Source organism: Symphalangus syndactylus, chromosome 13 (genome assembly GCF_028878055.3).
Source record: "Symphalangus syndactylus isolate Jambi chromosome 13, NHGRI_mSymSyn1-v2.1_pri, whole genome shotgun sequence".
NCBI classification, from domain to species: Eukaryota; Metazoa; Chordata; class Mammalia; order Primates; family Hylobatidae; genus Symphalangus; species Symphalangus syndactylus.
The window spans coordinates 20,830,930-20,858,899 of NC_072435.2; the positions used below are offsets into that span (position 1 = coordinate 20,830,930).

Here is a 27,970-nt window from a genome sequence, read left to right on the forward strand (position 1 = left end):
ACAGAAGGCACCACAATTACCTGAGCAGGGCGCCTCGACGCAGCTGCAGCCATCGGACTACTTGGGGAAAGCACGGCCGGGGAGCAGCGGGCGCGGTCACCGGGCTGCAAAGCCGCCTCTGTGCACCGAGGACGGTTCCTCTCCACCTTCTAGGTTCAGTCACCGCAGTCTCACCTAGCAGTCCGGGGCCACAAACAGGGTAAACATGCGTATCGCAGATCAATGTAGCCGCTACTAGAGGACCCCGGAAGTCTCGGCCCTACATTAAGTGCACACACGGAAATGCTTCTTTCCGAGCCCTCATTGGCTCTGATGGCATTCGTTCAACGCAGAGCTTTCTGAGTAATGTAGTTCACGAGGTTTCAAGGCTATGAAGAGGGCGCTACCCAGAGGCGCATCTGCAGGAAAAGCCCACCTTCAGGTCAGGAACTCTCCTTAAAAGTGCGCCCTGAGGTCGGGCGGGGTGGCTCACGCCTGTAATCCCAGCACTCTGGGAGGCTGAGGCGGGCGGATCGCAGGTCAGGAGATCGATACCATCCTGGCTAACCCGGTGAAACCGCGTGTCTACTAAAAACACAAAAAATTAGCCGGGCGTCGTGGCGGGCGCCTGTGGTCCCAGCTACTCGGGAGGCTGAGGCACAAGAATGGCGTGAACCCCGGAGGCGGAGCTTGCAGTGAGCCGGGATCGCGCCACTGCACTCCAGCCTGGGCGACAGCGCGAGACTCTGTCTCAAAAGAAAAAAAAAAAGTGCGCCCTTCTAGGGCAGAGGACTGGTCTCACCTAGCCTTAGAAGCCGTATTGAGATTCCTGGAGACTAGTGTCTGTAACTAATCACTCAAGAATTTGGAAAAATACTACTTCAGATTTTGGGGAGCTCAAGGTAAATAACAGGGAGTTCAAGCTAAAATTATTATTTAGCATTCTCCCAAAGGCTAAAAATGCAAATTACCATACCCTTTGAAACAGTCGTTCAGTCGCAAAACACCTGCACTGGAAGCAGAGGCTGATGAGCTTTACTATGTTATGATGTTTCTGAAGGCCCTCAGAAGCATTAGCGTCCCTAAGGCAAATCAAGGACGTTAGCGATGTGCTCCCCTAAAGCAGGAGTGCAAAGGTGAATCTCTGTGATTCCTACAGAAAACAACTCTCCTGCTGGTAGAATCTGTGAAAGGAAAATCTTGTGGCCTCAAAATTACTAAGCTAAAGGGAAAAGTCAAGCTGGGAACTGCTCAGGGCAAACTTGCCTCCCGTTCTATTCAGTCATCCCTCTCCTCACTGAGATAGGTGCATAGTCTGATTGCCTCCTTTGGAAAGGCTTATCAGAAACTAAAAAGAATCCAACTATTTGCCTCTCACCTACATGTGACCTGGAAGTCCCCTCCCTCCTTGGACTTGTCCCTGCCTTTCTGGTCGGAACCAATGTACTTCTGACATATATTCACTGATGTCTCATGTCCCCCTAAAATGTACAAAACCGGCCGGCGCAGTGGCTCATGCCTGTATTCCCAGAACTTTGGCAGGAGGAGGTGGGCGGATCACGAGGTCAGGAGATCCAGACCATCCTGGCTAACATGGTGAAACCCCGTTTCTAGTAAAAATACAAAAAAAAAAAAAATTAGCCATCCTGGTGGTGGGTGCCTGTAGTCCCAGCTACTCGGGAGGCTGAGGCAAGAGAATGGCCTGAGCCTGGAAGGCGGAGCTTTCAGTTGAGCAGAAATGGCGCTACTCCACTCCAGCGTGGTCGACAGAGGGAGACTCCGTTTGAAACAAAACAAAACAAAACAAAAAATACAACCTGTGCCCCAACCACCTTGGGCACGTGTTGTCAAGACTTCCTGAAGCTGTGTCACAGGCATGCGTCCTCACCTTTGGCAAAATAAACTTTTTTTTTTTTTTTGAGATGGAGTCTCCCTCAGTCACCAGACTGGAGTGCAGCGGCCAGATCTTGGCTCACTGCAACCTCTGTCTCCCGGGTTCAAGCGATTTTCCTTCCTTAGGCTCCCGAGTAGCTGGGCCTACAAGCGTGCAGCACCTTGCCCAGCTAATTATTGTATTTTTAGTGGTTTCACCTTGTTGGCCAGGATGGTCTCGATCTCTTGACCTCGTGATCTGCCTGTCTTGGCCTCCTAAAGTGCTGAGATTACAGGAGTGAGCCACTGAGCCTGGCTGGCAAAATAAACTTTTCAAATGAACTGAGACCTGTCTCAAATTTGGGAGGTTCACAAATCAATTGTAGCATTCAACTAATTGTGCAACACTTTTACCCACTTAGTATCCTTTGCTTGATATTCTAACTTATATTCAACTCCTTTTAGGAATTTGAAGTCAGTCATATATATGTAAACAACAATAAAAGATTTGGTAGCTTGGTAGTGGTAATAGCTACAGTCCTTAATGGTGGTGCTCTCCATCTGGTCATACTGGGCATTTGTTAAATCCATGAGTTCATGTCATTGATGGGAAGTGATTATCATTGATGTATCTTAAGAGAACAGGGAGTGTTCTGCATGAAAAATGAAAATTACCTGAGAGAAACAGTTGTAAAATGCAAGATACAAAAGCCTGTTAATACTAACTAGATACGCCAGGCACGGTGGCTCACGCCTGTAATCTCAGCATTTTGGGAGGCCGAGGCGGGCAGATCACCAGGTGAGGAGTTCGAAACCAGCCTGGCCAATATGGTGACACCCTGTCTCTACTAAAAATACAAAATTCATTGGGCGTGGTGGCACGCACCTTTCATCCCAACTACTTGGGAGGCTGAGGCAGAAGAATTGCTTGAACCCCGGAGGCAGAGCTAACAGTGAGCTGAGATTGAGCTGTTGCACTGTAGCCTGGGCGACAGAGTGAGACTCCTTGTGAAAAAAAAAACCAAAAACACTGACTAGGTAATTATTCAACAGTTCTGACAGAAGTAGTTCTGAGGAAACATCAGTAGATGGTGAAAAAACTTAGGGCCTCAGAGAAATGTTAGCACTGATGTCTAACAGATGGAATTATGCTCAGCACATAATTGGAATTGTCACTCTGATGGTTTTGGCTTCAAAATAAGATTCTTCTTTTTTTTTTTTTTTTGAGATGGAGTCTCGCTCTGTCGCTCTGTAAAATCGGCCAATCAGGGCTCTGTAAAATGGACCAATCAGCAGGATGTGGGTGGGGCCACATAAGGGAATAAAAGCTTGCCAGCCAGTAGCAGCAACCCACCCGGGTCCACTTCCATGCTGTGGAAACTTTGTTCTTTCGCTCTTCACAATAAATCTTGCTGTTGCTCACTCTTTGGGCCTGCACTGCCTTTACGAGCTGTAACACTCACCACGAAGATCTGCACCTTCACTCCTGAAGCCAGTGAGACCACGAACCCACCAGAAGGAAGAAACTCCAGACACATCTGAATATTTGAAGGAACAAACTCCGGACATACCATCTTTAAGAACTTTAACGATGCCGGTGAGGGTCTGTGGCTTCATTCTTGAAGTCAGCGAGATCAAGAACCCACCAGAAGTAACCAATTCCAGACACAATACCTTTCAAACAAGGGACCTGTCCAGGCTTCCTTCTGATGGCCAACCCACCTCTAATGCTGGCCAGTCTATTTCACACAAAGTTCTAAGTTTTCCTGGTGTCATAGTAACACCGTAATCTCCCTTAAATCCCTTCTTGAAATTTTTCAACATAGTTCCTAGTGAAGTGGGCTTACTTTGTGTCTGACCCATGCTTCTTTGAGACAAAACACCACGCTCACACCACACACACACCACAAAACAAAGAACAGGTAAAAAGGGCACACACACACTTTTACAGTTTACACCAAACCAGAATCAGAACCAAAATCAGAGTATCCAGAAATCCAAGCCAGGTCAAAACCAAAACCAAAGTATCAAGCAATCCAAGTCAAGTCAAAAACAAAAACCAAAGTGCCAGTACAGGTACACCGTGGGTGATCAGGCCACCCTTCCACTCAAATGGAGTGGGCAAGTTCCAAAGACTAGTCTTACTAAGTTTCAGATGTCTGGACTCCAAGTGCCTGTTTCGTCCCAGTGTTCAGCCACTGCATTGATCCTCTGTGGGGTCCTGCCATGCGCCGCTCTGGCGAGGTGTTCCACCAGAGCAATTGCCTACCTGGGAGTGCTCTCAGGTTCTGCGTCCCTCAAGCTGGCCAGAGTCCCCTGTAGGGATGCTCCACAGGGCAGGCCTAAGCTGCCTAACGGGCTGCCTCAACCATCTGTTAATCACCTGGCTTCCCGCTCAGGGAACCAAGAAATGTAGCAGGACAAGCTGCAGACAAAACCCCTCAGACACCGAGTTAAAGAAGGAAGGGCTTTATTCAGCCAGGAGCTCTGGCAAGACTCACATCTCCAACAACCGAGCTCCCCAAGTGAGGAATTCCTGTCACTTTTAAGGGCTTACAACTCTAAGGGGGTCCACATGAGAGGGTCGTGATTGATTGAGCAAGCAGGGGGTACACAACTGGGGGCTGCATGCACTGGTAATCAGAACAGAACAGAACAGGACAGGGATTTTCAGTGCTTTTCCATAGAATGTCTGGAATCCATAGATAACATAACCGGTTTGGTCAGGGGTCGATCTTTAACCAGGCCCAGGGTGTGGCGCCCGGCTGTCTGCCTGTGGATTTCATTTCCGCCTTTTAGTTTTACTTGTTTCTTTGGAGGCAGAAATTGGGCATAAAACAATATGAGGGGTGTTCTCCTCCCCTAACAGCACAAATGCTTAATTAACATTTTTTTTTTTCTTTTGAGACAGGGTCTGTCGCCCAGGCTGGAGTGCAGTGGTGCAGTCACAGCTCAGTGCAGCCTGGACCAACTGGGCTTAAGCAGTCCTGCCACCTCAGCCTCCCAAAATTTGGGATTACAGGCGCGCACCACCATGCGGGTCAGGAGGCCTCCCTGAGAGCCCGGGAGGTGGAGCTGGGCTTTTCCTTCCCAAGCGCCGCTGGGTATCTCTCTCTCTTGCCTTGGAACCTGGGAAACTACATTACCCAGAAAGTTCTGCGTCAAATGACAGCGCGGCAGAGCCAGTGAGAGCTCAGATTGAAGGCGTTTCCGTGTGCGCACGTAAGGTAGAGGCGGGACTCCCGGCGCCCTTTAGTAGCGACCATTTCGATTGGCGTTAGGTATGTTTGTGGAATGAGAGTCCTCCGATCGCTGTGTTGGGACCGTGGTGGTGACTGGATCCAGGAGGTCGAGATCGTTCTTCTCTCTGCACAGACGTGACTCTGCAGCTCTTTAAGGGCACCTGCTGCTCTCAACCCAGCTTACCCCACGTGGTCCCATGGCAGCAGCTGCGCTGAGGTTCCCGGTTCAGGTAATTGTGGCACCTTCCATGCTCTCCGGTCACCTCCTAGTTACACAAGTCCTAAAGCAGCGAAGGAGCGGCACCTGCTCACGGCTCTGCAACCCGGACTCGGCGTCGGGACACTGAGGGGCTCTCGGAAGGGATCCCTGTTTCAGACACCCGTGGGATGCGGTGGGGAGAGCGACAGGTACAGGGAGGGGCGTGGGCAATGGCCTGGAGATGGACGGATCCGGGAGGATGGAACCTGGGGTCCACAGGCGCCTGTAGGGAACAACGTGTGAGGCGGAACTCCTCCTGGAAGAGCAAGGAGGCTGGGGGCTGTGAAATCATTGCGAGGACACTAGAAATGTGGAGAATTTCCAAGAAAGAAGGGATTGGATCAAAGTCCAGGCTTTTAAAGTTTCCTAAAGGCCAAATAAATAACAGAGTAGAGAGGGGATGATGTTGGGGCCCTTTGAGATTGAATCCTTGTAGACCATATAGGTGGTAGAGATGACATTTTGTGCTGAGACACGCAGGTCAGACAATAGTCCAAGGTCACCTGGCTCCATGGACACAAAAGCGTTCAGGGAGGCCTGAGCTTACCAGATCATATCAGGAACACAGTCCTGTAAAGTCAGCCTCTTCCCTCAGGCCTTTATGGCTGTGGAAGCATTTAAGGAACGCATACAAGAAAGTGGAGGGTGTGGCCGGGTGCGGTGGCTCACTCCTGTAATCCCAGCACTTTTGGAGGTCTAGGCGGGAGGATCACCTGAGGTCCGGAGGTAGAGACCAGCCTGACCAACCATGGAGAAACCCTGTCTCTACTAAAAATACAAAATTAGCCAGGGGTGGTGGTGCATTCCTGTAATTCCAGCTACTTGGGAAGCTGAGGCAGGAGACTCGCTTGAGCCTGGGAGGCCGAGGTTGCCATGAGCCGAGATCGTGCCATTGCACTCCAGCCTGGGCAACCAGAGTGAAACTCCGTCTCAAAAAAACAAAAGAAAGAAAGTGGAGGGTATTCTATTCCCTCACGAGTCCTGACCCTTATCCACGTGTTCTCTAGCTTGTGGTGGCCTGGGTCTCTTAAATTTACTTTAATATGGCCTGGCGCGGTGGCTCATGCCTGTAATCCCAGCACTTTAGGAGGCCGAGGCGGGTGGATCACGAGGTCAGGAGATCGAGATCATCCTGGCTAACACGGTGAAATCATGTCTCTACTAAAAATACAAAAAATTAGCCTTTTGGCCTGGCGTGGTGGCGGGCGCCTGTAGTCCCAGCTACTGGGGAGGCTGAGGCAGGAGAATAGCATGAGCCCGGGAGGCGGAGCTTGCAGTGAGCCGAGATCGCACCACCGCACTCCAGCCTGGGTGACAGAGTGAGACTCTGTCTCAAAAATAAATAAATAAATTTAATTTTTAAAACTTTTTTGAGACAGGTTCTCACTTTGTTGCCCAGGCTGGAGTGCAGTGGCGTGATCTCTGCCCACTGCAGCCTCGACTTCCCTGGCTCAGCCTCCTGAGTAGCTGGGGCCACAGACGTGCAGTATCATGCCCGGCTAAATTTTTATTTTTATATTTTATTTATTTTTATTTTTAAGTAGAGGCGGTGTTTCGCCATGTTGTCCAGGCTGGCCTCAAACTTCTGGGCTCAAGCGATCCACCCACCTTGGCCACCCAAAGTGCTGAGCTTACAGGTGTGAGCCACCACACCTGGCCCTGGGACTCTTAAGTGGTGTTTTTTCAGACATTTGATCTGGGAACCTTGGAGAAACCCTAAAGCCAAGGTCCTAACTCCATGACACATTGTATGGAGGTATTCCCATTTCAGTGAACCTATGTAAATACACTTAGAAGTTTAACCCTGGATTTCATGCCAGGAAGCAAAATCCTTAGAGGTAAGACTGATCAGAGCGGGGAGTTGTACTGCAGTTCTGTTTGGCTCCACATTGGAGAACAGAATGTGGAGTTGAGGGAGGAGGAAGGAAGATCAACGTTGAGGCTGGCTCCATAATCCAGGTGAGGGTTAATGAACAATTCATGGCTAAGAAGATGTAGCTGGATTCACTATTAACATTTTGCAAACGGGAAGCTACATTTTCTAATATGATGGTAAATGTGTGAAAGAGAGGTTTCAGGTATGACTCCATAGTTTTTGGTCTTAGCAGCTGTAGTGATAGAAGCTGTATCAGCTGAGATGAGCAAGTTGAGCAAGTTGAGCATAGGCATAATATTCACTGGGGTTATAAGGAGGGTTGTTTTCACTGTGTTAAGAATCTGAGGTGATTCAGAGACCAGTAAGTAGAGGCAACAAGTGAGTAATGTCCACATAGGTTGGGATCTCTGCAAATGAACTGATATTGGGGCCATGCAATATATAGAAGTGAATGTGTGGACTAAGGTGAGTTAGCCAAGGGTCACGTTTAGGAGGGCACACTTCAGATTAAGGTGGTAAATCTTTTAGCGGTCCAGGAAACAGTGATTGGAGACTGAAGACTGGATGTCTTGCTTGGATCCCTAGCTGACATTATTGTCATTCATAAACACAGAAGAGGGAGTTAAGTGACAATGAAGGTAAGATGTATCCAACAGCAGTTTGTCAGGAGACACGGACTTCCATGGAGATAATAGACATGACATGCATTCAGAAGTATAGGAGTAATTGAGGGAAGGTGACACTTAGACTGCAGTTGGTGCTTATTTCCCGTTATATGCACTTGCCAAGATTGTGACACAACTATGTTGGTGCCTGGGGAGTTTCATTCACCATGGAGTATATGGTCAGGAGGAAATATGCTCATCTGTGACAGTCACTAGGCCCCGTATGGACGACCAATGGGGCTTGGCTTTAAATGGTGTTAGGTCAAAAGAGGAAGGTCATAATTGCTGAGGGGTCAGCAAATGTGGCACAGAAGTGGAATACTGCCACTGATATCTGAAGTCATGCATAGTTCTGCGTCGCTATGGAGCCACGCAAGGAGGCCTTCGTAGAATTATTTGAGACTACCACTTCTTTTAGGATCCAATAGAAATGGAATTCTGTGGAGATATTGGATCCTGTTTGGGTTGGCCAAGTGTAGTCTGGATGGTGTCAGCCACGATGTCATGTAAGCCCCAAAATGAAGGTGCAGTGTGATGTGCCACTTGGATATCTGGTGATATTGGTGTGTCCTCAAATGATCTGAGTGCAAATTTCCCACTGTACTTTTTTTTTTTTTTTAGATGGTGTCTTGCTCTGTCGCCCAGGCTGGAGTGCAGTGACACAATCTCAGTTCATTGCAACCTCCACCTCCTGGGTTCAAGCAATTCTGCTTCAGCTTCCTAAGTAGCTGGGATTACAGGCACCCACCACCATGCCCAGCTAATTTTTTGTATTTTTAGTAGAGGTGGGATTTTGCCATGTTGATCAGGCTGGTCTTGAACTCCTGGCCTCATGATCTGCCTGCATTGGCCTCCCAAAGTGTTGGGATTACAGGCGTGAGCCACCATGCCCAGTCCTCTACTATCTTAAGTAATGTATAATAGCCTAAGAAACCTTTCCATCAGCGGGACCAGGTAGAGTTCCTGACTATTATACTTTGTAGTGTGTTTCAATTCCATTTCTATAACCAGAGTTATTTTAAGAAGCCAGTGGCATGCTCCTGAGGGAATTAGGCCATTACGCCCTTTTCATCTTACAAAGCTTGCATTATACAATCCCTGGTTACTCTCTGTTATCCACAATGAAACCCCTCTGTGGTGAGAGGTGTCCCTCTTACCAGTTTGTGAATATATTTTATGTTTAAACTGCTGTTAATGGCATCTGTCGAGTATCAGTTGTCATTTATTTTGGCACTTTACAATATAACCTTAGTGGGAGATTTCCACCCACACTAGTAGAAGAAAAAGGAGGGTGTTAAGATACTTCAAGTTGTTTAAAGGCCAGAGAGAGGCCAGTGGTGTGTGTGGCAGTCAGCTGGGGATGGACATGGAATGTACCTGGGAAGTCTAAAGAATGAGGTGCGTTCAGAGAGGATATCTCTGCTGTGCTGAAGGTGCCACATTGGGCTTTCCATGACCTCGGCCATACTAGGGGAAGTGCCTGTCAGGAGGGGGTGGACTTTATGTCACAGCCACCACATAGATACCTATTTGTTCACCTAACTATTGTTGTTGGTTGCTGTACCCCATGACCAGTGGGCCTAGTTTCTCCTATGTTTGAGGACCTTGAGAGGAGGATGTGCGAGAGTAGATGTGTGGGAGAGATGGATTGTGATACCTCAGCATAGGGGCGGTTTGTAGTTTCATCTGTCAACGTCATAACAGGGCACAGTGACTTTTGAAGACGTGGCTGTGAACTTTACCCGGGAGGAATGGAATCTCCTTAGTGAGGCTCAGAGATGCCTGTACCGTGATGTGACGCTGGAGAACCTGGCACTTATATCCTCCCTGGGTAAGTTGCCCACACTCACCCCGGTGACCTGAGCTAGTCTCTATCTTTCCCCTTTTTTTTCTATTGGCAAGACTTTCTCATGTCAGGAGCATGGACACAGCTTCCTACCTCAGTTCTGTGGGTAATTTCTTGGTTGGTAGGACTGAGGTAGGCATACTGCCCTCTCCATTCTTGGAGCAGCCCCAATACCTGCTATTGAGCTCCCAGGGAAGAATTCAGAGTCAGAAGCCTTACAGGCATCTTAATGCAGGCTACCTTGTTTGTCCTGTGGATGTCTGTGTGATTTCATCTAGATTTCAGGTTTGGGATCTAATTCATTCCTGCACCTCCTATTTCTTCATGCCTCCCTGTGCCAGAATTGTCTTCATTGGCATTGTCACTGCCTATATAGACTATACACTGTTCTTGTAATACCCTCCTTAGAAACTCTCTTCGTAGGTCTGGTGCAGTGGTTCATGCCTATAATTTCCGCACTCAGGGAGGCCAAGGCAGATGGATTACTTGAGGCCAGGAGTTCAAGAACAGCCTGGCTGACACGGTGAAATCCCAGCTCTACTGAAAATATAAAAATTAGCCAGGTGTGGTGGTGCACGCTTGTAATCCTGGCTACTTGGGAGGCTAAGGTGGGAGGATACCTTGAACCCAGGAGGCAGAGATTGCAGTGAGCTGAGATTGTGCCACTGCACTCCAGTCTGTGCAACAGAGCAAGACTCCATCTCCAAAAACAGAAATTCTTTTTGTAATATTTAGTTTCCTGTCTGCTGTCATGTGCTGAGTTGTTCTAAGCCAGTGTTGGCTGTTTCCTTGTTCTGTCTTTCCCTTTGTTCTTACATCATGTATGTCTCATGTACTTGGTTATCTTGGTGGTCTTCTGTGATCAGAAGATGCAAATGAATCCAGCCTCAGCATTATGGGTTCTGAGTCCCTGAAGAATAGCATCCTAGGACAGTGGTGCATGATGTCAGAGTTTTATTCAAATCATGACAGAAACCTATTCTATTTCAGTAATATTTTTGGGGCCAGACAAGTAAGCACACATGATTTCTGTATCGTCTTTTCTCCTTCATTCTTGTTTTTGGTTTTGTTTGTTTTTTGAGAAAGGGTCTTGTTCTGTTGCCCAGGCTGGAGTGCAGTAGCTTGATCTCTGCTCAGTGCAACCTCTGCCTCCCAGGCTGAAGCAATTCTCCTGCCTCAGCCTCCTGAAAAGCTGGGAATACAGGTACATGCCACTATGCCCCGCTAATTTTTTTTTTTTTTTTTTTTGAGACAGTCTCACTTTGTCGCCCAGGCTGGAGTGCAGTGGTGCGATCTTGGCTCACTGCAACCTCCGCCTCCCGGGTTCAAGCAATTCTTCTGCCTCAGCCTCCCAAGTAGCTGGGACTACAGGTGCACACCACCACGCCTGGCTATTTTTTGTATTTTTAGTAGAGACGGGGTTTCACCATATTGGCCAGGCTGGTGTCAAACTCCTGACATCATGATCCGCCCGCCTTGGCCTCCCACAGTGCTGGGATTACAGGTGTGATCCACTGCACCTGGACTTCTCCTTTTTTTTTTTTTTTTTGAGATGGAGTTTCGCTGTTGTTGTCCAGGCTGGAGTGCAATGGTGCGATCTCGCTCACCGCAACATCCATCTCCCGGGCTGAAGCGATTCTCCTGCTCTCAGCCTCCTGAGTAGCTGGGATTACAGGCATGTGCCACCATGCCTGGCCAATGAAGGGTGGCCTGCCCCTCCACACTTGTGGGTGTTTCTCATCAGGTGGAACAAGAGACTTGAGAAAAGAAAGACACACAGAGACTAAAGTATAGAGAAAGAAAAGTGGGCCCAGGGGACCAGTGCTCAGCACAGGGGGGATCCGCACTGGCACAAGTCTCTGAGTTCCCTCAGTATTTATTGATCATTATCTCTACCATCTGGGAGAGGGGAATGTGGCAGGACAATAGGGTAATAGCGGGGAGAGGGTCAGCAGGAAAACATGTGAACAAATGTCTCTGCATCATAAACAAGGTAAAGAAAAAAGTGCCGTGCTTTTGATGTGCAGATACATAAATATCTCAATGCATTAAAGAGCAGTATTGCCTCCAGCATGTCTCACCTCCAGCCCTAAGGCAGTTTTCTCCTATCTCAGTAGATGGAATATATGATCGGGTTTTACATTCCATTGCCCAGGGACAGGCAGGAGACAGATGCCTTCCTCTTATCTCAACTGCAAAGAGGCCTTCCTCTTTCACTAATCCTCCTCAGCACAGACCCTTTACAGGTGTCAGTCTCAGGCTATCACATGGGGAGAAACCTTGGACAATGCTGGCCTTCCACAGTGTTTTGTGTCCCTGGGTACTTGAGAGTAGGGAGTAGTGACGACTTAACAAGCATGCTGCATTCAAGCATTTGTTTAACAAAGCACATCCTGCATAGCCCTAAATCCATTTAACCTTGAGTTGACACAGCACATGTTTCTGTGAGCACAGGGTTGGGGGTAGGGTTACAGATAAACCATATCTCAAGGCAGAAGAATTTTTCTTAGTAGAGAACAAAATGGAGTCTCATGCCTACTTCTTTGTACATAGACACAATAACAGTCTGATCTCTCTTTCTTTTCCCCACAGACTAATATTTTGTATTTTTAGTAGAGACAGGGTTTCTCCATGTTGGTCAGACTGGTCTCCAACTCCTGACCTCAGGTGATCCACCCACTTCCACCTCCCAAAGTGCTGGGATTACAGGCATGACCCAGGGCGCCTGGCCCTTTTCTTCTCTCTTCTCTCTCCTGTTTCCTCTTCCCTCTTCCCTCTTCCCTCTTCCCCCTCCCCTCCCCTCCCCTCCCCTCCCCTCCCCTCCCCTCCCCTCCTCTCTCCTCCTCTCTCCTCTCACTTTTCTTTTTTGAGACAGGTTTTCACACTGTCATTTCTGTTACCTGGAGTGCAGTGGTGTGAATATAGTTCACTGCAGCCTCAACCTCCTGGGCTGAAATGATCCTCCAGCCTCAGTCTCCTGAGTAGCTGGGACTACAGGTGCACACCATCACGCCTGGTGAATGTTTGTAGAGAGGAGGTTTTGCTGTGTTACCCGGGCTGGTCTTGATCTCCTGGGCTTGAGCGATCCCTTTGCCTTAGCCTCCCAAACTGCTGGGATTACAGGCATGAGTCACCGCGCTTGGCCATTTTAAAAATAATTTCTGTAGAGACAGGGTCTCACCATGTTTCCCAGGCTGGTCTTGGATTTCTGGGCTCAGATGATCTTCCTACGTTAGGATTACAGCCATGAGCCACTGCTACTGGTGTCTTCCCCATTGTTAAGAGCATCAGAATTGTCAGTTGTACTCCTTGTCAGTTGTACTCTTTTTTTTTTTTTTAAATCCTTTAACTGATTTGTACATGAGCTTGTAGTCTGATATTTATTCCCCTGAATAATCTTCACGTCTCTGGACCCCACATCTTAATTTTATTCACATCTTCATCTGCAGTGGTTTCCAGTATTAGCATACTGGTTTTGTGTTAGCAAATGTGTACACTTTGTTAAACTGTCCTCGAGCAGTAGCTGCTGTGTTGCTCGTGTTTTCCTTGGCCTGGACAAATCCCTCTCTACAGCACTCACATGTCATGAGGACATAAAGTTCTGCAGATGCGGGAATTGCAGACCCTGCCTGTACACCCTATGTTACATACATGGCTGTGTCCTTTATGTTATGAGGCCTCCTACACTCTGTGACCTTTATAGTCCAGTAATAATAAATAGCACCATCTTCCACCCGAAGACGGGGTTTCACCCTGTTCCTCCAAGTATTTCCTTGGAGTAATTCCTCAGTTTGTCAGATACACTTGTGGGTGGTCTGTGCCTTCCCACCAGAGTTAACATGCACTTCACCAGCATTTTCTTGCTTTCAGGTTGTTGGTGTGGAGTGGAAGATGAGGCGGCACCTTCTAAGCGGAGTATTTATATACAAAGAGAGACTCAGGTCAGGACTCCTATGGCAGGTGTGTCTCCCAAGAAGGCCCCCCACTGTGAGATATGTGGCCCCATCTTGGGAGACATTTTGCATGTGGCAGATCATCAGGGAACACATCACAAGCAGAAACTGCACAGGTGTGAGTCCTGGGGGAATAAATTGTATGACAGTGGAAACTTTCATCAGCCCCAGGATAAGTACATTGGAGAGAAGCCCTACAGAGGCAGTGTTGAGGAGGTGTTGTTTGTGAAGAGGTGTAAGTTCCATGTGTCAGGGGAGTCATCTGTCTTCAGTCAGAGTGGGAAGGACTTTTTGCTCAGGTCAGGATTACTCCAGCAAGAGGCCACTGACACTGGGAAATCAAACAGCAAAACTGAGTGTGTGTCTCTGTTTCATGGGGGAAAAACCCATTACAGCTGTGGAGGATGCATGAAACATTTTAGCACCAAACATATACTCAGTCAACATCAGAGACTGCTCCCTAGAGAAGAACGTAATGTGTGGTGTGAATATGGGAAATCCTTTAGCAAATATGATAGCTTCAGTAATCATCAAGGAGTTCACACTAGAGAAAAACCTTATACATGTGGGATATGTGGGAAATTATTTAACAGTAAGTCCCACCTCCTTGTACACCAGAGAATTCACACTGGAGAGAAGCCATATGAGTGTGAGGTTTGTCAGAAATTTTTTAGGCACAAGTACCACCTCGTTGCACACCAGAGAGTTCACACTGGAGAAAGGCCATATAAATGCAGTGATTGTGGGAAGTCATTTACCCACAGCTCTACATTCCGTGTTCATAAGAGAGTTCACACTGGTCAGAAGCCTTATCAGTGCAGTGAATGTGGGAAATCTTTCGCTGAAAGCTCCAGTCTCACTAAACACAGGAGAGTTCACACTGGAGAAAAGCCTTATGGGTGCAGTGAATGTGAAAAAAAATTTAGGCAAATCTCTTCATTTCATCATCATCAGAGAGTTCACAAAAGAAAGGCCTTATGAGTGCAGTGAGTCCAGTCTCATTAAATACAGGAGAGCACACACCTGAGTAAGATCCTGCAATTGCAGCAAATGTGGAAATGTTTACCCAAAAGTCTGCTCTCCTTGGACATTGGAGAGTTCACACCAGAGAAAAGTCCTTACAAGTAAAATAAATTGGGCAGTTTTGTAGCCACACCTCTATTCCTTCAGGATTATAGTTAACACTGAATGGAGGCCTTACTAGTGTGACAAATACAGGATATTTATCCAGAAGTCTGGCTTCATAACTCACAGGAGAGGTGTCATGTGGGAGGATTGCTTGAGCCTGGGAGGCAGAGGTTGCAGTGAGCCGAGATTGCAACACTGCAGTCCAGTCTGGGCGACAGAGTGAGACCCTGTTTCAAAAATAAAATAAAAAATATAAATGATGTCCAATAAAGTATGCATATTTGAGCTGTAGGATAAGTCTTGAATTTTCTTTTTTTTTTTTTTTTTTTTTTTGAGACAGCCTCGCTCTGTCACCCAGGCTGGAGTACAGTGGCGCAATCTCGGCTCACTGCAAGCCCCGCCTCCTGGGTTCATGCCGTTCTCCTGCCTCAGCCTCCCAAATAGCTGGGACTACAGGCAACTGCCACCACTTCTGGCAATTTTTTTGTATTTTTGGTAGAGACGGGGTTTCACCCTGTTAGTCAGGAAGTTCTCAATCTCCTGACCTCGTGATCTGCCTGCCTTGGCCTCCCAAAGTGTTGGGATTGCAGGTGTGAGCCACGGCGCCTGGCTTGAATTTTCTTATAATCCCATGAAACCACCAGAGTCACAATAATGAATTTATCTAATCTATCACTTTTGTATTTACCTGGAGCCTTTATAAAGTTTTTCTCTGTGCTCTCCAGACAACCATTGAGTTACTCTGCAGTACAATAGAGTACTTTCCATTTTCTAGAATTTTCTGACTGATGTAATAAAGTGTTTGCTCTTATAATCCCTGGGTGCCCCTGCATCATGCTTATTTTGATATCAATGTAGACATGAGTTAATTTGTTGTATATTGCTGAGAAGTATAGTCTGCTATGAAATGTCATTGTATATTCAGTCATCCATTTATGGATATTTGAGTTGCTGCTTGCTTTTTTATTTATTTATTTATTTTTTGAGACGGAGTCTCGTTCTGTCCCCCAGGCTGGAGTGCAGTGGCGCAATCTCAGGTCACTGCAAGCTCTGCCTTCCGGGTTCACGCCATTCTCCTGCCTCAGCCAGTCCTGCGGACTACAGGCGCCCGCAAACATGCCCGGCTAATTTTTTGTATTTTTAGTAGAGACAGGGTTTCACCGTGTTAGCCAGGATCATCTTGATCTCCTGACCTCATGATCTGCCCAACTAGGCCTCCCATAGTGCTGGCATTACAGGTGTGAGCCACCGTGTATGGCTGCTTTTTTTTTTTTTTTAAAGACTGTCGACCAGGTTGGAGTGCAGTGGCGTGATTTTGGCTCATTGCAACCTCCACCTTGCAGGTTCAAGCGATTCTCCCACCTTAGCCTCCCACGTAGCTGGGATTACATGCGTGAGCCACCATGCCCAGCTGTTTTTTGATTTTTAGAAGAGATAGGCTTTTGCCATGTTACCAGGTTCATCTCAAACTCCTGGCCTCAAGTGATCTGCCTGCCTTGGCCTCCCAAAGTGCTGGGATTACAGGCCTGAGTCCTGAGCCACCGCGCCTGTAATTGATTCTGAGGCCAGGCGTGGTGGCTCACGCCTGTAATCCCGACACTTTGGGAGGCCAAGTTGGGCGGATCACTTGAGGTCAGGAGTTTGAGACCAGCCTGGCCAACATGGTGAAACCCCATCTCTACTAAAAATACAAAAATTAGCCAGGCATGGTGGCACATGCCTGTAATCCCAGCTACTCAGGAGGCTGAGGCAGGAGAATCACTTGAACCCAGGCAACAGAGGTTACAGTGAGCTGAAATCACACCACTGCACTCCAGCCTGGGCGACAGTTAGACTCTGTCTCAAATAATAAAATAAAAATATTTATTCTGAGATAATCCTAGTTCCCAGTGTGAAACTATTCCTGCAGTCACTGGAAAATAATAGCCACTTTCTTGTAAGGAGATGAAATTTTGAAACTCAGATGCCGTGTTTATGCTGTTATTCAGATGGCCTTTTTTACCTGTGCTGTAATTGTGAAAGTTGTAGCCACTGATGTTTACCACAATGGCATTGGTTAAGTTGCCCTACCTTTGAGATAGATGTCAATGTGAAAAAAGAAATTGAGGGCAGGGCGCGGTGGCTCACGCCTGTAAACCCAGCACTTTGGGAGGCTGAGGCGGGCAGATCATGACATCAGGAGATCGAGACCATCCTGACTAACACAGTGAAACGCCGTCTCTAGGGAAAATACAAAAAGTTAGCCAGGCATGGTGGCGGGCACCTGTAGTCTCAGTACTCCAGAGGCTGAGGCAGGAGAATGGTGTGAACCCGGGAGGCAGAGCTCGCGTTGAACGGCAATTGCGCCACTGCACTCCAGCCTTGGAGACAGAGCGAGACTCCGTCTCAAAAAAAAAAAAAATTGAGTACACTTTAGCATATGAATTAAGAAACATTGATATAGTCATCCTCATAGTGACTATAAAAAGTAAAGTAGAGGTTCCTTTTCAAAGACTTTCCTCCCTAATTAGGAATAAATGGTAACTTCTCTTATAAGCAAAATTTATTCAAAGACCTGTGCTAACATTCTTAAATATCTGCTAGCCACAATTAAGAAATCAATGTACTTTATGTTCTTAGCTCCCACAATTTAGCCTAAATATTTGCCTTGGCATGCTTATACTGGTCCAAGCAAGCATTAGCCTGTTCCTCTTCCTTGTTTAAAAGTGTTTTTACCTTTCTCAGCATTCCATAAGTTACTTCCTCCTTCCTTTGTTCTCTACCTTTGCCTCTTTTAAAAGGTTCTAAATTGGCTGGGCAGTGGCGGGGGGCGGGGTGGTGGCTGATGCCTGTAATCCCAACACTTTGGGAGGCCAAGGCGGGTGGGTCACGAGGTCAAGATGTCGAGACCATCCTGGCTAACATGTGAAACCCCGTCTCTACGAAAAATACAAAAAATTAGCCAGGCATAGTAGCGGGAGCCTGTAGTCTCAGCTACTTGGGAAGCTGAAGCAGGAGAATGGCATGAAGCCAGGAGGTGGAGCTTGCAGTGAGCCGAGAACCTGTCACTGCACTCCAGCCTGGGCAACTCAGTGAGAGTCCGTCAAAAAAAATGTTCTAAGTTGCTCGCCAATCGGGACAAATACAGAATGTGAAGTCCCGTCCCAGCCAATGGAAACCGGACACAACAGTAGGGTGGATGCGTCAGGTTATAAATTACCCTGTCTCCTTAGTTCGGTGTACTCATGGCAAAACTGCTGGCCAGTGTACCCTTTCTGCAGGAAGTAAAAATGGCCTTACTAAATTTATGTTGAAGTGCTATTTCTTTACGGCACCAGAGAACAAGCATTTCAAACAATTTGGTGGCAATCCGTATGGGGATACATTCCCTGGGGGTGGTCTCCAGCCCTCTCTCATGAGGTAGCACTCCCCTACCTCATTGCAAGGTCCTCATAGGTAAGAAATTGAGACCCACCCGGTGTGACGAATAAACCTGGACTCTCAGCAATGGAAAAAAAAAAAAAAAAAACTGGCCAGCAACCTAGCTTAAAGATCCTCACGTAATGCAGTGACAACTCTTCGCACAGACAAAGGAATGAGAAGCCGCAGGAGTCGGTAAAGTATCCTCGGTGGTCGGGACTAAGGAAAAAGTCGGGATGGTAAAGCATTCCTTGGTTAGGACATACCAAAGGGAGAAAAACCGCAGGGGTGGTAAAGTATTCCTTAGGATGTCTTGGAGGTGAGAAATCCCCAGTAGGGGGTTGAACGTCACACAAACCTCCGGTAGTAAGAAAAATATTCAGAACTCTCCTTTCCTTTCTTCTCAGGGAAAGAAACAGTAGCTCCGCTCCTGCCGGTCCCTCCCCTAGGGGAGAGGGAAGCAGAGGAGAAAACAGCAGCATAGGTGGCTGGCAAAGACAAAGGAAAGACCAGTAGAAAAGAAAGAAACTAGAAGAGGAAGTCAGAGAGAAAGAAACCAAAAACAGCAAGCTCAGAGCCAAACAGCCAGGCAGACACGCCAAAGGTTAAGTCCCTCTCCCCAGCCCAGAGGTTTGTGAAAAAGAGGGTGGGGACCAGCTCCGGGAGGAGAGCAGAGGAGGTGAAAAGGCATAATTCTTGCAACTTGCGGCAGCAAATATCTGCCAAGCCTCTAGGCCAGTGACTGCCTGGGGCCCAGACTGCAGCCGCGCAAATCCCACTCAGCCCAAGAAACTAAGTGTAAAAAGAAAAGGAAAAAAAAAAAAGGAAAAACAGCATCGCGGGGGCGGGGCGGGGGCCGGGCCTGTGGGGTAGCCCAGCCCTGCCTGCGGCAGGAGCGGGAGAACTCAGGAGAAGAAAGGGAAACGGGATGAGGGAGAGCAGAAAATGGAGTGCAAATGAGAGAGAAATAGAAGGAAAGAGTAAGAGAGAAACTGGAAGAGACAAATCGAAAGAAGACAAAGGAGGTGAAACTAGGGAAAAAATAGTGTAAAAGGAAGGCAGAAAGTTAAGACATGTTGAAGACTGTGAAAGTCGTAAGAAAAGCTATAAAAGGGAATTTATGCAATAAATATTGTATAATTTAAAAGTAATTAGGCCTGGATGTAAAATTATTATTAAACAATTTACAATTTATGTAAGAAAATATGCTTTTAATAAGATTACAAGGAGGCATAAGAATATGGATTTTTACCTACATTAAAAGTTAAGACAACTTTTTTGTTTTAAAGGTTTAAGCAAGTTTTAAAATGTTAATTGTAAAGGAAATTCTGTGTGTAAACATACTGGCTAAAATTAAAAGGGTATCCAGTTTTTCTGTGAACTGGATGTTAAAATTAAATCACGATAGATTTGTCTTAAAGCACTAACCTGCTGTTTAACAAAAATTGTAAAAAGAGTCTGTAAAAGTCTTACCTAATGGACATTAAAATTAAATAATATCTATAAGATTTTATTAAAATTAAGTTTAAGTTTAACATTAATAGGATATTAATATAAAGATAAAATTTAACTTATCTGATATAAAATCATACAAAAAAAATTGTCAAATACACAATGGTATTTAGCTTTCTTAAGGCCCTAAGGTGGCCAGGTAAGTCACAAGGCCTCTCATCCCGGAGGCCACAGTGAGCAAGGGCGGTGAAGGCCACAAGAAGGCCAAGACATTAAGAAGGGGCAGGGCAGCAGCCTCCCCTGGGCGGTGCTGATCACCATGAGGCCTAAAGCCCCAGAATATGCAGCAAAAATTATATACTTAATTTATCTTCCACTTTCCCTTCCCTTGGAACTAAAAGTCTTTTAGCACAGGTACCACCCCTAGAATTTCCAGTACACCAGCACCAGCCTGAAAACCATGTCCTCATCCAAAGATAGAAAAATCTCAAGCCAGCCTGGGAAGAACCCTATTTTATGCTGTTAACCGCTGAGACTTCCGTCCACACAGCTGAGAAAAAAAAAAAATGGACCCACCATACTCAAGAAAATATCTTCCTCTCAGAATTATGGGTTATTGTACTAGGATCAAGCCCTACTAAGTTAAAGAAAGATTAATTTTCATATACCTTCTATATTGCTTCTTTTCCTTATTCTGTTACTAGCTCCTTTGTTATTAATGTAACTAAGTCTGACTCACCTCAGACTATTGCCTTTAATGCTTGCTCTGTCATACCTTGTAGAAATGTAAAAGATCAACAGCAGCTAGCCTTTTCACACAAATATTTATGTCCCAGCCCTCTAATTGACACAGTTATCCCTAGCACTCATTGTTGTAATGACCTGCAGCCAAGACACGGATTTTCTGCTCCTACCGCCTGGCAACCTTGTAGTAAATAGGATTACATCCCTTAAACTACCCAAGAGAAAACCACGAAAAGTTTGTGCAGATCTAAAACCCCTCATCTATTTCACTAAAAGGATACACCTTCTTACTGTCAGCCTTGTCAATATAGCCCTGTCTTTCTCTTTATCACCACCTCCACCTTAACGAACTCTAGAGGTGCCTTAGTCACTTCTATGGTATAAAAATTAGCATAAATAGGCCAGGCGCTGTAGCTCATGCCTGTAATCCCAGCACTTTGGGAGGCCAAGACGGGTGGACCACCTGAGGTCAGGAGTTCAAGACCAGCCTGGCCAAGATGGTGAAACCCCCATCTCTACTAAAAATACAAAAATTAGCCGGGCATGGTGGTGGGCACCTGTAATCCTAGCTACTTGGGAGGCTGAGGCAGGAGAATTGCTTGAACCCAGGAGGAGGAGCTTGCAGTGAGCTGACATCACGCCACTGCACTCTAGCCTGGGTGACAGAACAAGACTCCATCTCAAAAAAAAAAAAAATTAACATAAATAAAAAAGACCCCCCCGTTATTTTAAAAATATACATTATTCCCCCATCTTTCCCTTCTTCAGTTGCCTCAGATCTAGATCCCACACCGGTTGCTCCTACATCTAGTAAAACTAAGGTGTCTTGTAAAAATAAGACATGTAAGACAGACTTTAGCTGTCAAGATAAAATATCAAGATGCAAATGCCTGGATGAAATGGATTAAATAATCCATTAGCACTTCAAATAAAAGCGATTATTACACTTGTAAGCACAGTAGGCCAGAGTCCCAGATTATCCCCTTTTTTTTTTTTTTTTTTTTTTTTTTTGAGACGGAGTCTCACTCTTTCACCCAGGCTGGAGTGTAGTGGCGCGATCTCGGCTCACTGCAAGCTCCGCCTCCCGGGTTCACGCCATTCTCCTGCCTCAGCCTCTCCGAGTAGCTGGGACTACAGGCGTCCGCCACCACGCCCGGCTAATTTTTTGTATTTTTAGTAGAGACGGGGTTTCACCTTGGTCTCGATCTCCTGACCTCATGATCCGCCCGCCTCGGCCTCCCAAAGTGCTGGGATTACAAGCGTGAGCCACCGCGCCCGGCCCAGATTATCCCCTTTCCACTCAGATGGTCTCCTCGTCGAACAGATATGGACTGTATGGTGGCTGTTTTTCAAAGTCCCACTGCTTGGGATAATCCAACATACTGAGCTCTCTCTGCTATTTCCTGAAATTTAACACCCTGTGGGTCAGCCCCCTACAGCAATCCAGCTTCCACCTCTGAATGCCAAGTTTACTTCATCCCTGTCAGGTCAGGAGGAAAATTTAGTGATCCTTGGAAGCACGAAAGGATGCAAAGAGCTCAAGCCTTTCCAACAGCTTGCCCATCAGTCCATACTTACCCATCCCCAAACAAATGTATAGTGGTATGTGGAAGACCTTTACTGGACACTGCCAAATAATTGGAGAAGTACTTCTCCTCTAATCCAGTTGGGTATCCCCTTCACCCTGGCATTTCATTAATCTACAAAGGTAAAAACAAAACACCAAAGGCCAAGAAAAACTTAATCCTCAGGTTTACATAAATGCTATTAAGATCCTGCGAGAAGTGCCAGATAAGTTTAAAGCACAAAATCGAATAGCTGCAAATTTTTTTTTTTTTTTTTTTTTGAGACGGAGTCTCGCTCTTTCACCCAGGCTGGAGTGCAGTGGCGCGATCTCGGCTCACTGCAGGCTCCGCCCCCCGGGGTTCACGCCATTCTCCTGCCTCAGCCTCCCGCATAGCTGGGACTACAGGCGCCTGCCACTTCGCCCGGCTAATTTTTTGTATTTTTAGTAGAGACGGGGTTTCACCGTGTTAGCCAGGATGGTCTCGATCTCCTGACCTCGTGATCCGCCCGCCTCGGCCTCCCAAAGTGCTGGGATTACAGGCGTGAGCCACCGCGCCCGGCCATAGCTGCAAAATTTAAATCCACATTATTCTGGTAACTATAAAAAAATGTAGACTAAGCTATATCTATTACAATGACCAACAATTCATAGATTACACTGAGGATGCCATCAAACAGATAGCTAAGCAATTAGGATCTACTAGCCAGATGGCATGGAAAAATAAAATAGCTTTAAATATAATATTAGCAGAAAAAGGAGATGTTTGTGTCATAATTAAACTCAGTATTAGAACCTCTGCAGAAAGAATTGATTCCTCAGCAGTGTCATGAAAGCAAACCAATTAATGTTGATGAAGCTACAAAATTAATGGCTCAGTTGTAACACAGTGGTAATGCGTCTAATTCCCCACAAAGACCAATAAATTAAATGTTTTATACAAAACTCAGTATTGTACCTTTTTTCCTAATAATACTGTCCCTGATAGAACTATAACAAAAGTGCAACCAAGGTTAACAGCCCTATCTGATAAACTTGCCAAAAATTGTAAAATAAATAACCCCTTTTCTAAAATAATGAAACAGTTCAGTGAATAAAAAGAAATTTTAACTTCAATTCTCACCTTGTTCACTCTTGTTATTAGTGTATTTATTCTTGTAGGCTGTTATAATATTCCCTACCTTCAAAGTTTTATACAAAAACTTGTCTCTGCCACTCTTACAGAGTTAACTCCAAACTCTCCTCCTCCCTATTTGAAAAAAAATTGCTTCTCTTAGAAGGACAAACAAAGCAATTAAGTCAAAACATTAAACAAGATTGAAGAGGGGGGAAATAAAAAGGGGGAATATTGTAAAAAGTAAAGTAGAGGTTCCTCTTCAAACACTTTCCTCCACGTCTAATTAGGAATAAATACTAACTTCTCTTAAAAGCAAAATTTATTGAAAGACTTGTGCTAGCATTCTTAAATATCTGCTAGCAGTAATACAGAAATCAATGTACTTTATGTTCTTAGCTCCCACAATTTAGCCTAAATATTTGCCCTGACATGCTTATACTGGTCCAAGCAAGCATCAGGTCATAGCCTGTTCCTCTTCCTTATTTAAAAGTGTTTTTACCTTTCTCAGCATTCCACAAGTTACTTCCTCCTTTCTTTGTTCTCTACCTTTGCCTCTTTTAAAAGGTTCTAAGTTGCTAGCCAATCGGGACAAATACAGAATATGAGGTCCTGTTCCAGGCAATGGAAACCAGCAGTAGGGTGAACGCATCAGGTTATAAATGACCTTGTCTCCTTTGTTCAGTGTACCCCTGTGGCAAAAGTGCTGGCGAGTGTACCCTTTCTGCAGGAAGTAAAAGTGGCCTTATGAAATACATTTATGTTCAAGGGCTATTTCTTTTTTTTTTTTGAGACAGAGTCTCGCTCTGTCGCCCAGGCTGGAGTGCAGTGGCGCGATCTCAGCTCACTGCAAGCTCTGCCTCCCAGGTTCACGCCATTCTCCTGCCTCAGTCTCCCCAGTAGCTGGGACTACAGGTGCCTGTCACCACGCCCAGCTAATTTTTTGTATTTTTAGTAGAGACAGCGTTTCACCATGTTAGCCAGGATGGTCTCGATCGATCTCCTGACCTCATGATCCACCGGCCTCGGCCACCCAAAGTGCTGGGATTACAGGCGTGAGCCACCTTGCCCGGCCTCAAGTGCTATTTCTATATGGCACTGGAGAAGCATTTCAAATAGCGACATAGATCAGCAGGACTTGTTTCTGAGCACTGGTCATGACCCTGCTCATAATGAAACAGGATCTGGTCAAAACAGGATGCACTAAAGAAACCAGCTGAAAGCAGTGAAACTGAGATGGCAAGAACATCAACTCTAGTTGCCCTCATTGCTCATTATAATGCATTAGCATGCGAAAAGACACTCCCACCAGCACCAAGGCAGTTTACAAATGTAGTTTAAAAGAGAAGGAACCCCTGGTTCTGGGAACTCTCCAACTTTTTCTAGAAAGTTCATGAATAACCCACCTCTTATTTAGCACATAATTAAGGAGTAGCTATAAATATAGCTAGCCAACAATCCACGGGTGCTACTTTGCCTATGGAGTAGCCCCGCTCTTGTCTGTGGAGCAGCCATTTTCCTGTACTCTGTTGCTCTCATAAACTTGCTTTGCCTTCACTTTACACTCTTGGCTTGCTCTTTTTTTTTTTTTTTTTTGAGACGGAGTCTCGCTGTCGCCCAGGCTGGAGTGCAGTGGCGCGATCTCGGCTCACTGCAAGCTCTGCCTCCCGGGTTCACGCCATTCTCCTGCCTCAGCCTCCTGAGTAGCTGGGACTACAGGCGCCCACCACCGCGCCCAGCTAATTTTTTGTATTTTTAGCATAGATGGGGTTTCACCGTGGTCTCGATCTCCTGACCTCGTGATCCACCCGCCTCGGCCTCCCAAAGTGCTGGGATTACAGGGGTGAGCTACCGTGCCCGGCCTTGGCTTGTTCTTGAATTATTTCCTTTATGAAGACAAGAACCCTCCTGGATTGAGCCCCACTTTTGGGATTTGCTAGCAACAGTAGAGCAATTCTCTGTGGGAACCAGTGGCCAACTGCCAGCTTCACTACCTGCTTCAGGGTGTATCAACATCTGTCTATTTCCCTGTCATTACATCTTTATTATTATTATTTTAACTTATTTTTTTTTAGAAGGAGTCTAGCTCTGTTGCCCAGGCTGGAGTGCAGTGGCACGACCTTAGCTCATTGCAACCTCCACCTCCCAGGTTCAAGCAATTCTCCTGCCTCAGCCTCCCGAGTAGCTGGGACTACAGGCACCTACCATTATGCCCGGCTAATTTTTGTATTTTTATTTTTTTATTTATTTTTTTTTTTTGAGACGGAGTCTCGCTCTGTCGCCCAGGCTGGAGTGCAGTGGCACAATCTCGGCTCACTGCAAGCTCTGCCTCCCGGGTTCATGCCATTCTCCTGCCTCAGCCTCTCCGAGTAGCTGGGACTACAGGCGCCCGCCACCACGCCCGGCTAATTTTTTTGTATTTTTAGTAAAGACGGGGTTTCACCGTGGTCTCGATCTCCTGACCTCGTGATCCGCCCGCCTCGGCCTCCCAAAGTGCTGGGATTACAAGCGTGAGCCACCGCGCTCGGCCGATTTTTGTATTTTTAGTAGAGACGGGGGTCTCACCATATTGGTCAGGCTGGTCTCGAACTCCTGACCACGTTATCAGCCTGCCTCAGCCTCCCAAAGTGCTGGGATTACAGGCGTGAGCCACTGTGCCCAGCAATTTATTTTATTATTATTTTTTGAGACAGTCTCGCTCTTGTTGCCCAGGCTGGAGTGCAGTGGCGCAATCTCGGCTCACCATAGCCTCCACCTCCAGGGTTCAGGCGATTGTCCTGCCTCAGCCTCCCGAGTAGCTGGGATTACAGGCGCCCGCAACCACGCCCAGCTAATTTTTTTTTTTTTTTTTGAGACGGAGTCTCGCTCTTTCGCCCAGGCTGGAGTTCAGTGGCGCAATCTCGGCTCACTGCAAGCTCCGCCTCCCGGGTTCACGCCATACTCCTGCCTCAGCCTCCTGAGTAGCTGGGACTACAGGCGACCGCCACCGCGTCCGGCTAAGTTTTTTGTATTTTTAGTAGAGACGGGGTTTCACCGCGTTAGCCAGGATGCTCTCCATCTACTGACCTCGTGATCTGCTCGCCTCGGCCTCCCAAAGTGCTGGGATTACAGACGTGAGCCACCGCGCCCGGCCAGGTAATTTTGTATTTTCAGTAGAGACACAGTTTCTCCATGTTGCCCAGGCTGGTCTCAAACTCCCGACCTCAGGTGATCCGCCCGCCTCGGCCTCCCGAAGTGGTGGGATTACTGGCGTGAGCCACGGCGCCCAGCCTTTATTTTTATTTTTTGGGAGTATATAGTAGTGTATATATTTGTAGATTACATGAGATATTTTGATGTAGCCATGCCATATGTAATAATCACATCAGGGTTAATGGTGTGTCCATCACCTCAAGCATTTATCCATTGTATTATAAACAATCCAGCTATACCCTTTTAGTTATTTTCAAATGTATGATTAAATTATTTTGACTATAGCCACCCTGTTATGGCAGCAAATACTAGATCTTATTCATTTTTTCTGTTTTTTGTAAGCATCCTGTCATTATGTCTTATGGAGAATTTTCTTTTGTTCCCAACAAAACAACGAAACTCACAAAACTGACTGTAATAATTTGGGTAACATGAATTTAAAGAGCAATCAATACTTAATGTTCTCAGCTCTCAGTGCACACATTGTAAGTCTGAATGATGCCAATGATATGGTCACTTAGATAAGTAAAGTTTAGGAGCATCTCAAATAGTATTTTTATTCTCTGGGTGCAGGATGAGCTTCCTGGAGTCTGATGTGATACCTATTTGATGCTTTTACAAAGAATCAGTAGTCTTCCTCCCTTGAGGTGTGAGCAGGGCTTTCAAAGGCAGCCCTCAGAGTGTCACATGGTCTGCATTTGGCTTGCTCTTAGAGGATACCACCATTGTTGGCTGAGAGCTCTGAGAAGTACTTTACCCAGAAGGCGCTAGTTGCAAGGCCCAGGATGAGGGATTTCTGGGCATGCTTGTCAGGCCAGGGAGTACTGGGTTGGGACTGAGAAGGCACAAGAGGAGTCGTCATCTCTGCTCCCAAGTGGCAGGTCTGAGGCTCATAGGCACTGGCTGGGGTGATGCCTGCTCCACCTACAGTTGATGGCAGCAGCCACACTGAGGGACCTAGCTCAGGTAAATGCTGTGTATTACAGGCTTCACCCCAGGTAGAGTAATACAGGTAGAGGAACCAACAGGTGCAAAGGCTTGGAGGTGCATCTGAGCCATGAACATTTCAGAACCTGGTAACCATGTTACGTCATGATCACATAAGTCCAGGAGTTTTTTTTTTTTTTTTTTTTTTGAGACGGAGTCTTGCTCTGTCGCCCAGGCTGGAGTGCAGTGACACAATCTCGGCTCACTGCAACCTCCGCCTCCCGGGTTCACGCCATTCTCCTGCCTCAGCCTCTCCGAGTAGCTGGACTACAGGCACCCGCCACTACGCCCGGCTAATTTTTTTTGTATTTTTAGTAGAGACGGAGTTTCACCGTGGTCTCGATCTCCTGACCTCGTGATCCGCCCGCCTTGGCCTCCCAAAGTGCTGGGATTACAAGCGTGAGCCACCGCGCCCGGCCCAAGTCTAGGAGTTTAAGACCAGCCTGGGCAACATAGTGAGACCCTGTCTCTCAAAAAAAAAAAAAAAAAAGGCCTTTGTAAAAACTGAAGATGAGCCAGAGTCACACCTGTATTGGTTGTCTTAGCGGTGCCTTCAATCTGAGTGTCCTGGGATGTATGGAGATTTGTGAACAGAAGAGGGTCATGTCCTTGGTAGGACTTAAAAAGTTTCCAAAAGCCTCTCAGAGAACAGACTGCAATAAGGATGATGAGGACAATGAGGCACTGAGAAGTGTAGT

At 46.5% G+C, this 27,970-nt stretch overlaps 2 protein-coding genes across 6 annotated transcripts in view; one reads left to right on the plus strand and one right to left on the minus strand.

The window, feature by feature from the left end:
* The window catches only part of LOC129461052 (zinc finger protein 587), a 125,628-nt gene that overhangs the window by 64,790 nt on the left and 32,868 nt on the right, over positions 1 to 27,970 (minus strand). For 3 of the 4 annotated variants that reach the window (XM_063615304.1, XM_063615300.1, XM_063615299.1), the window contains exon 1: positions 21 to 4,785. The exons of the other annotated variant lie outside the window; for it this stretch is intronic. Coding sequence is in view for 2 of the 3 variants with exons in the window: in XM_063615300.1 (XP_063471370.1) it covers positions 21 to 53 (33 nt within the window). In the remaining variant the exon portion in view is untranslated. Of the gene's footprint in view, positions 1 to 20; positions 4,786 to 27,970 lie in introns of those variants that run through there. 4 annotated transcript variants of the gene reach the window in all.
* On the plus strand, positions 4,763 to 15,634 carry ZNF552 (zinc finger protein 552). Of its 2 annotated transcripts, XM_055239947.2 has the most exons (3): positions 4,763 to 5,323; positions 9,598 to 9,724; positions 13,610 to 15,634. In XM_055239947.2, the coding sequence occupies exons 1-3, from the start codon at positions 5,291 to 5,293 to the stop codon at positions 14,671 to 14,673; spliced, it is 1,224 nt and encodes a 407-aa protein (XP_055095922.2). In that variant the 5' UTR covers positions 4,763 to 5,290; the 3' UTR covers positions 14,674 to 15,634. The 2 variants fall into 2 exon arrangements, with proteins under 2 accessions (XP_055095922.2, XP_055095923.2); XM_055239948.2 differs by lacking the exon at positions 9,598 to 9,724 and having other exon boundaries at positions 4,797 to 5,323.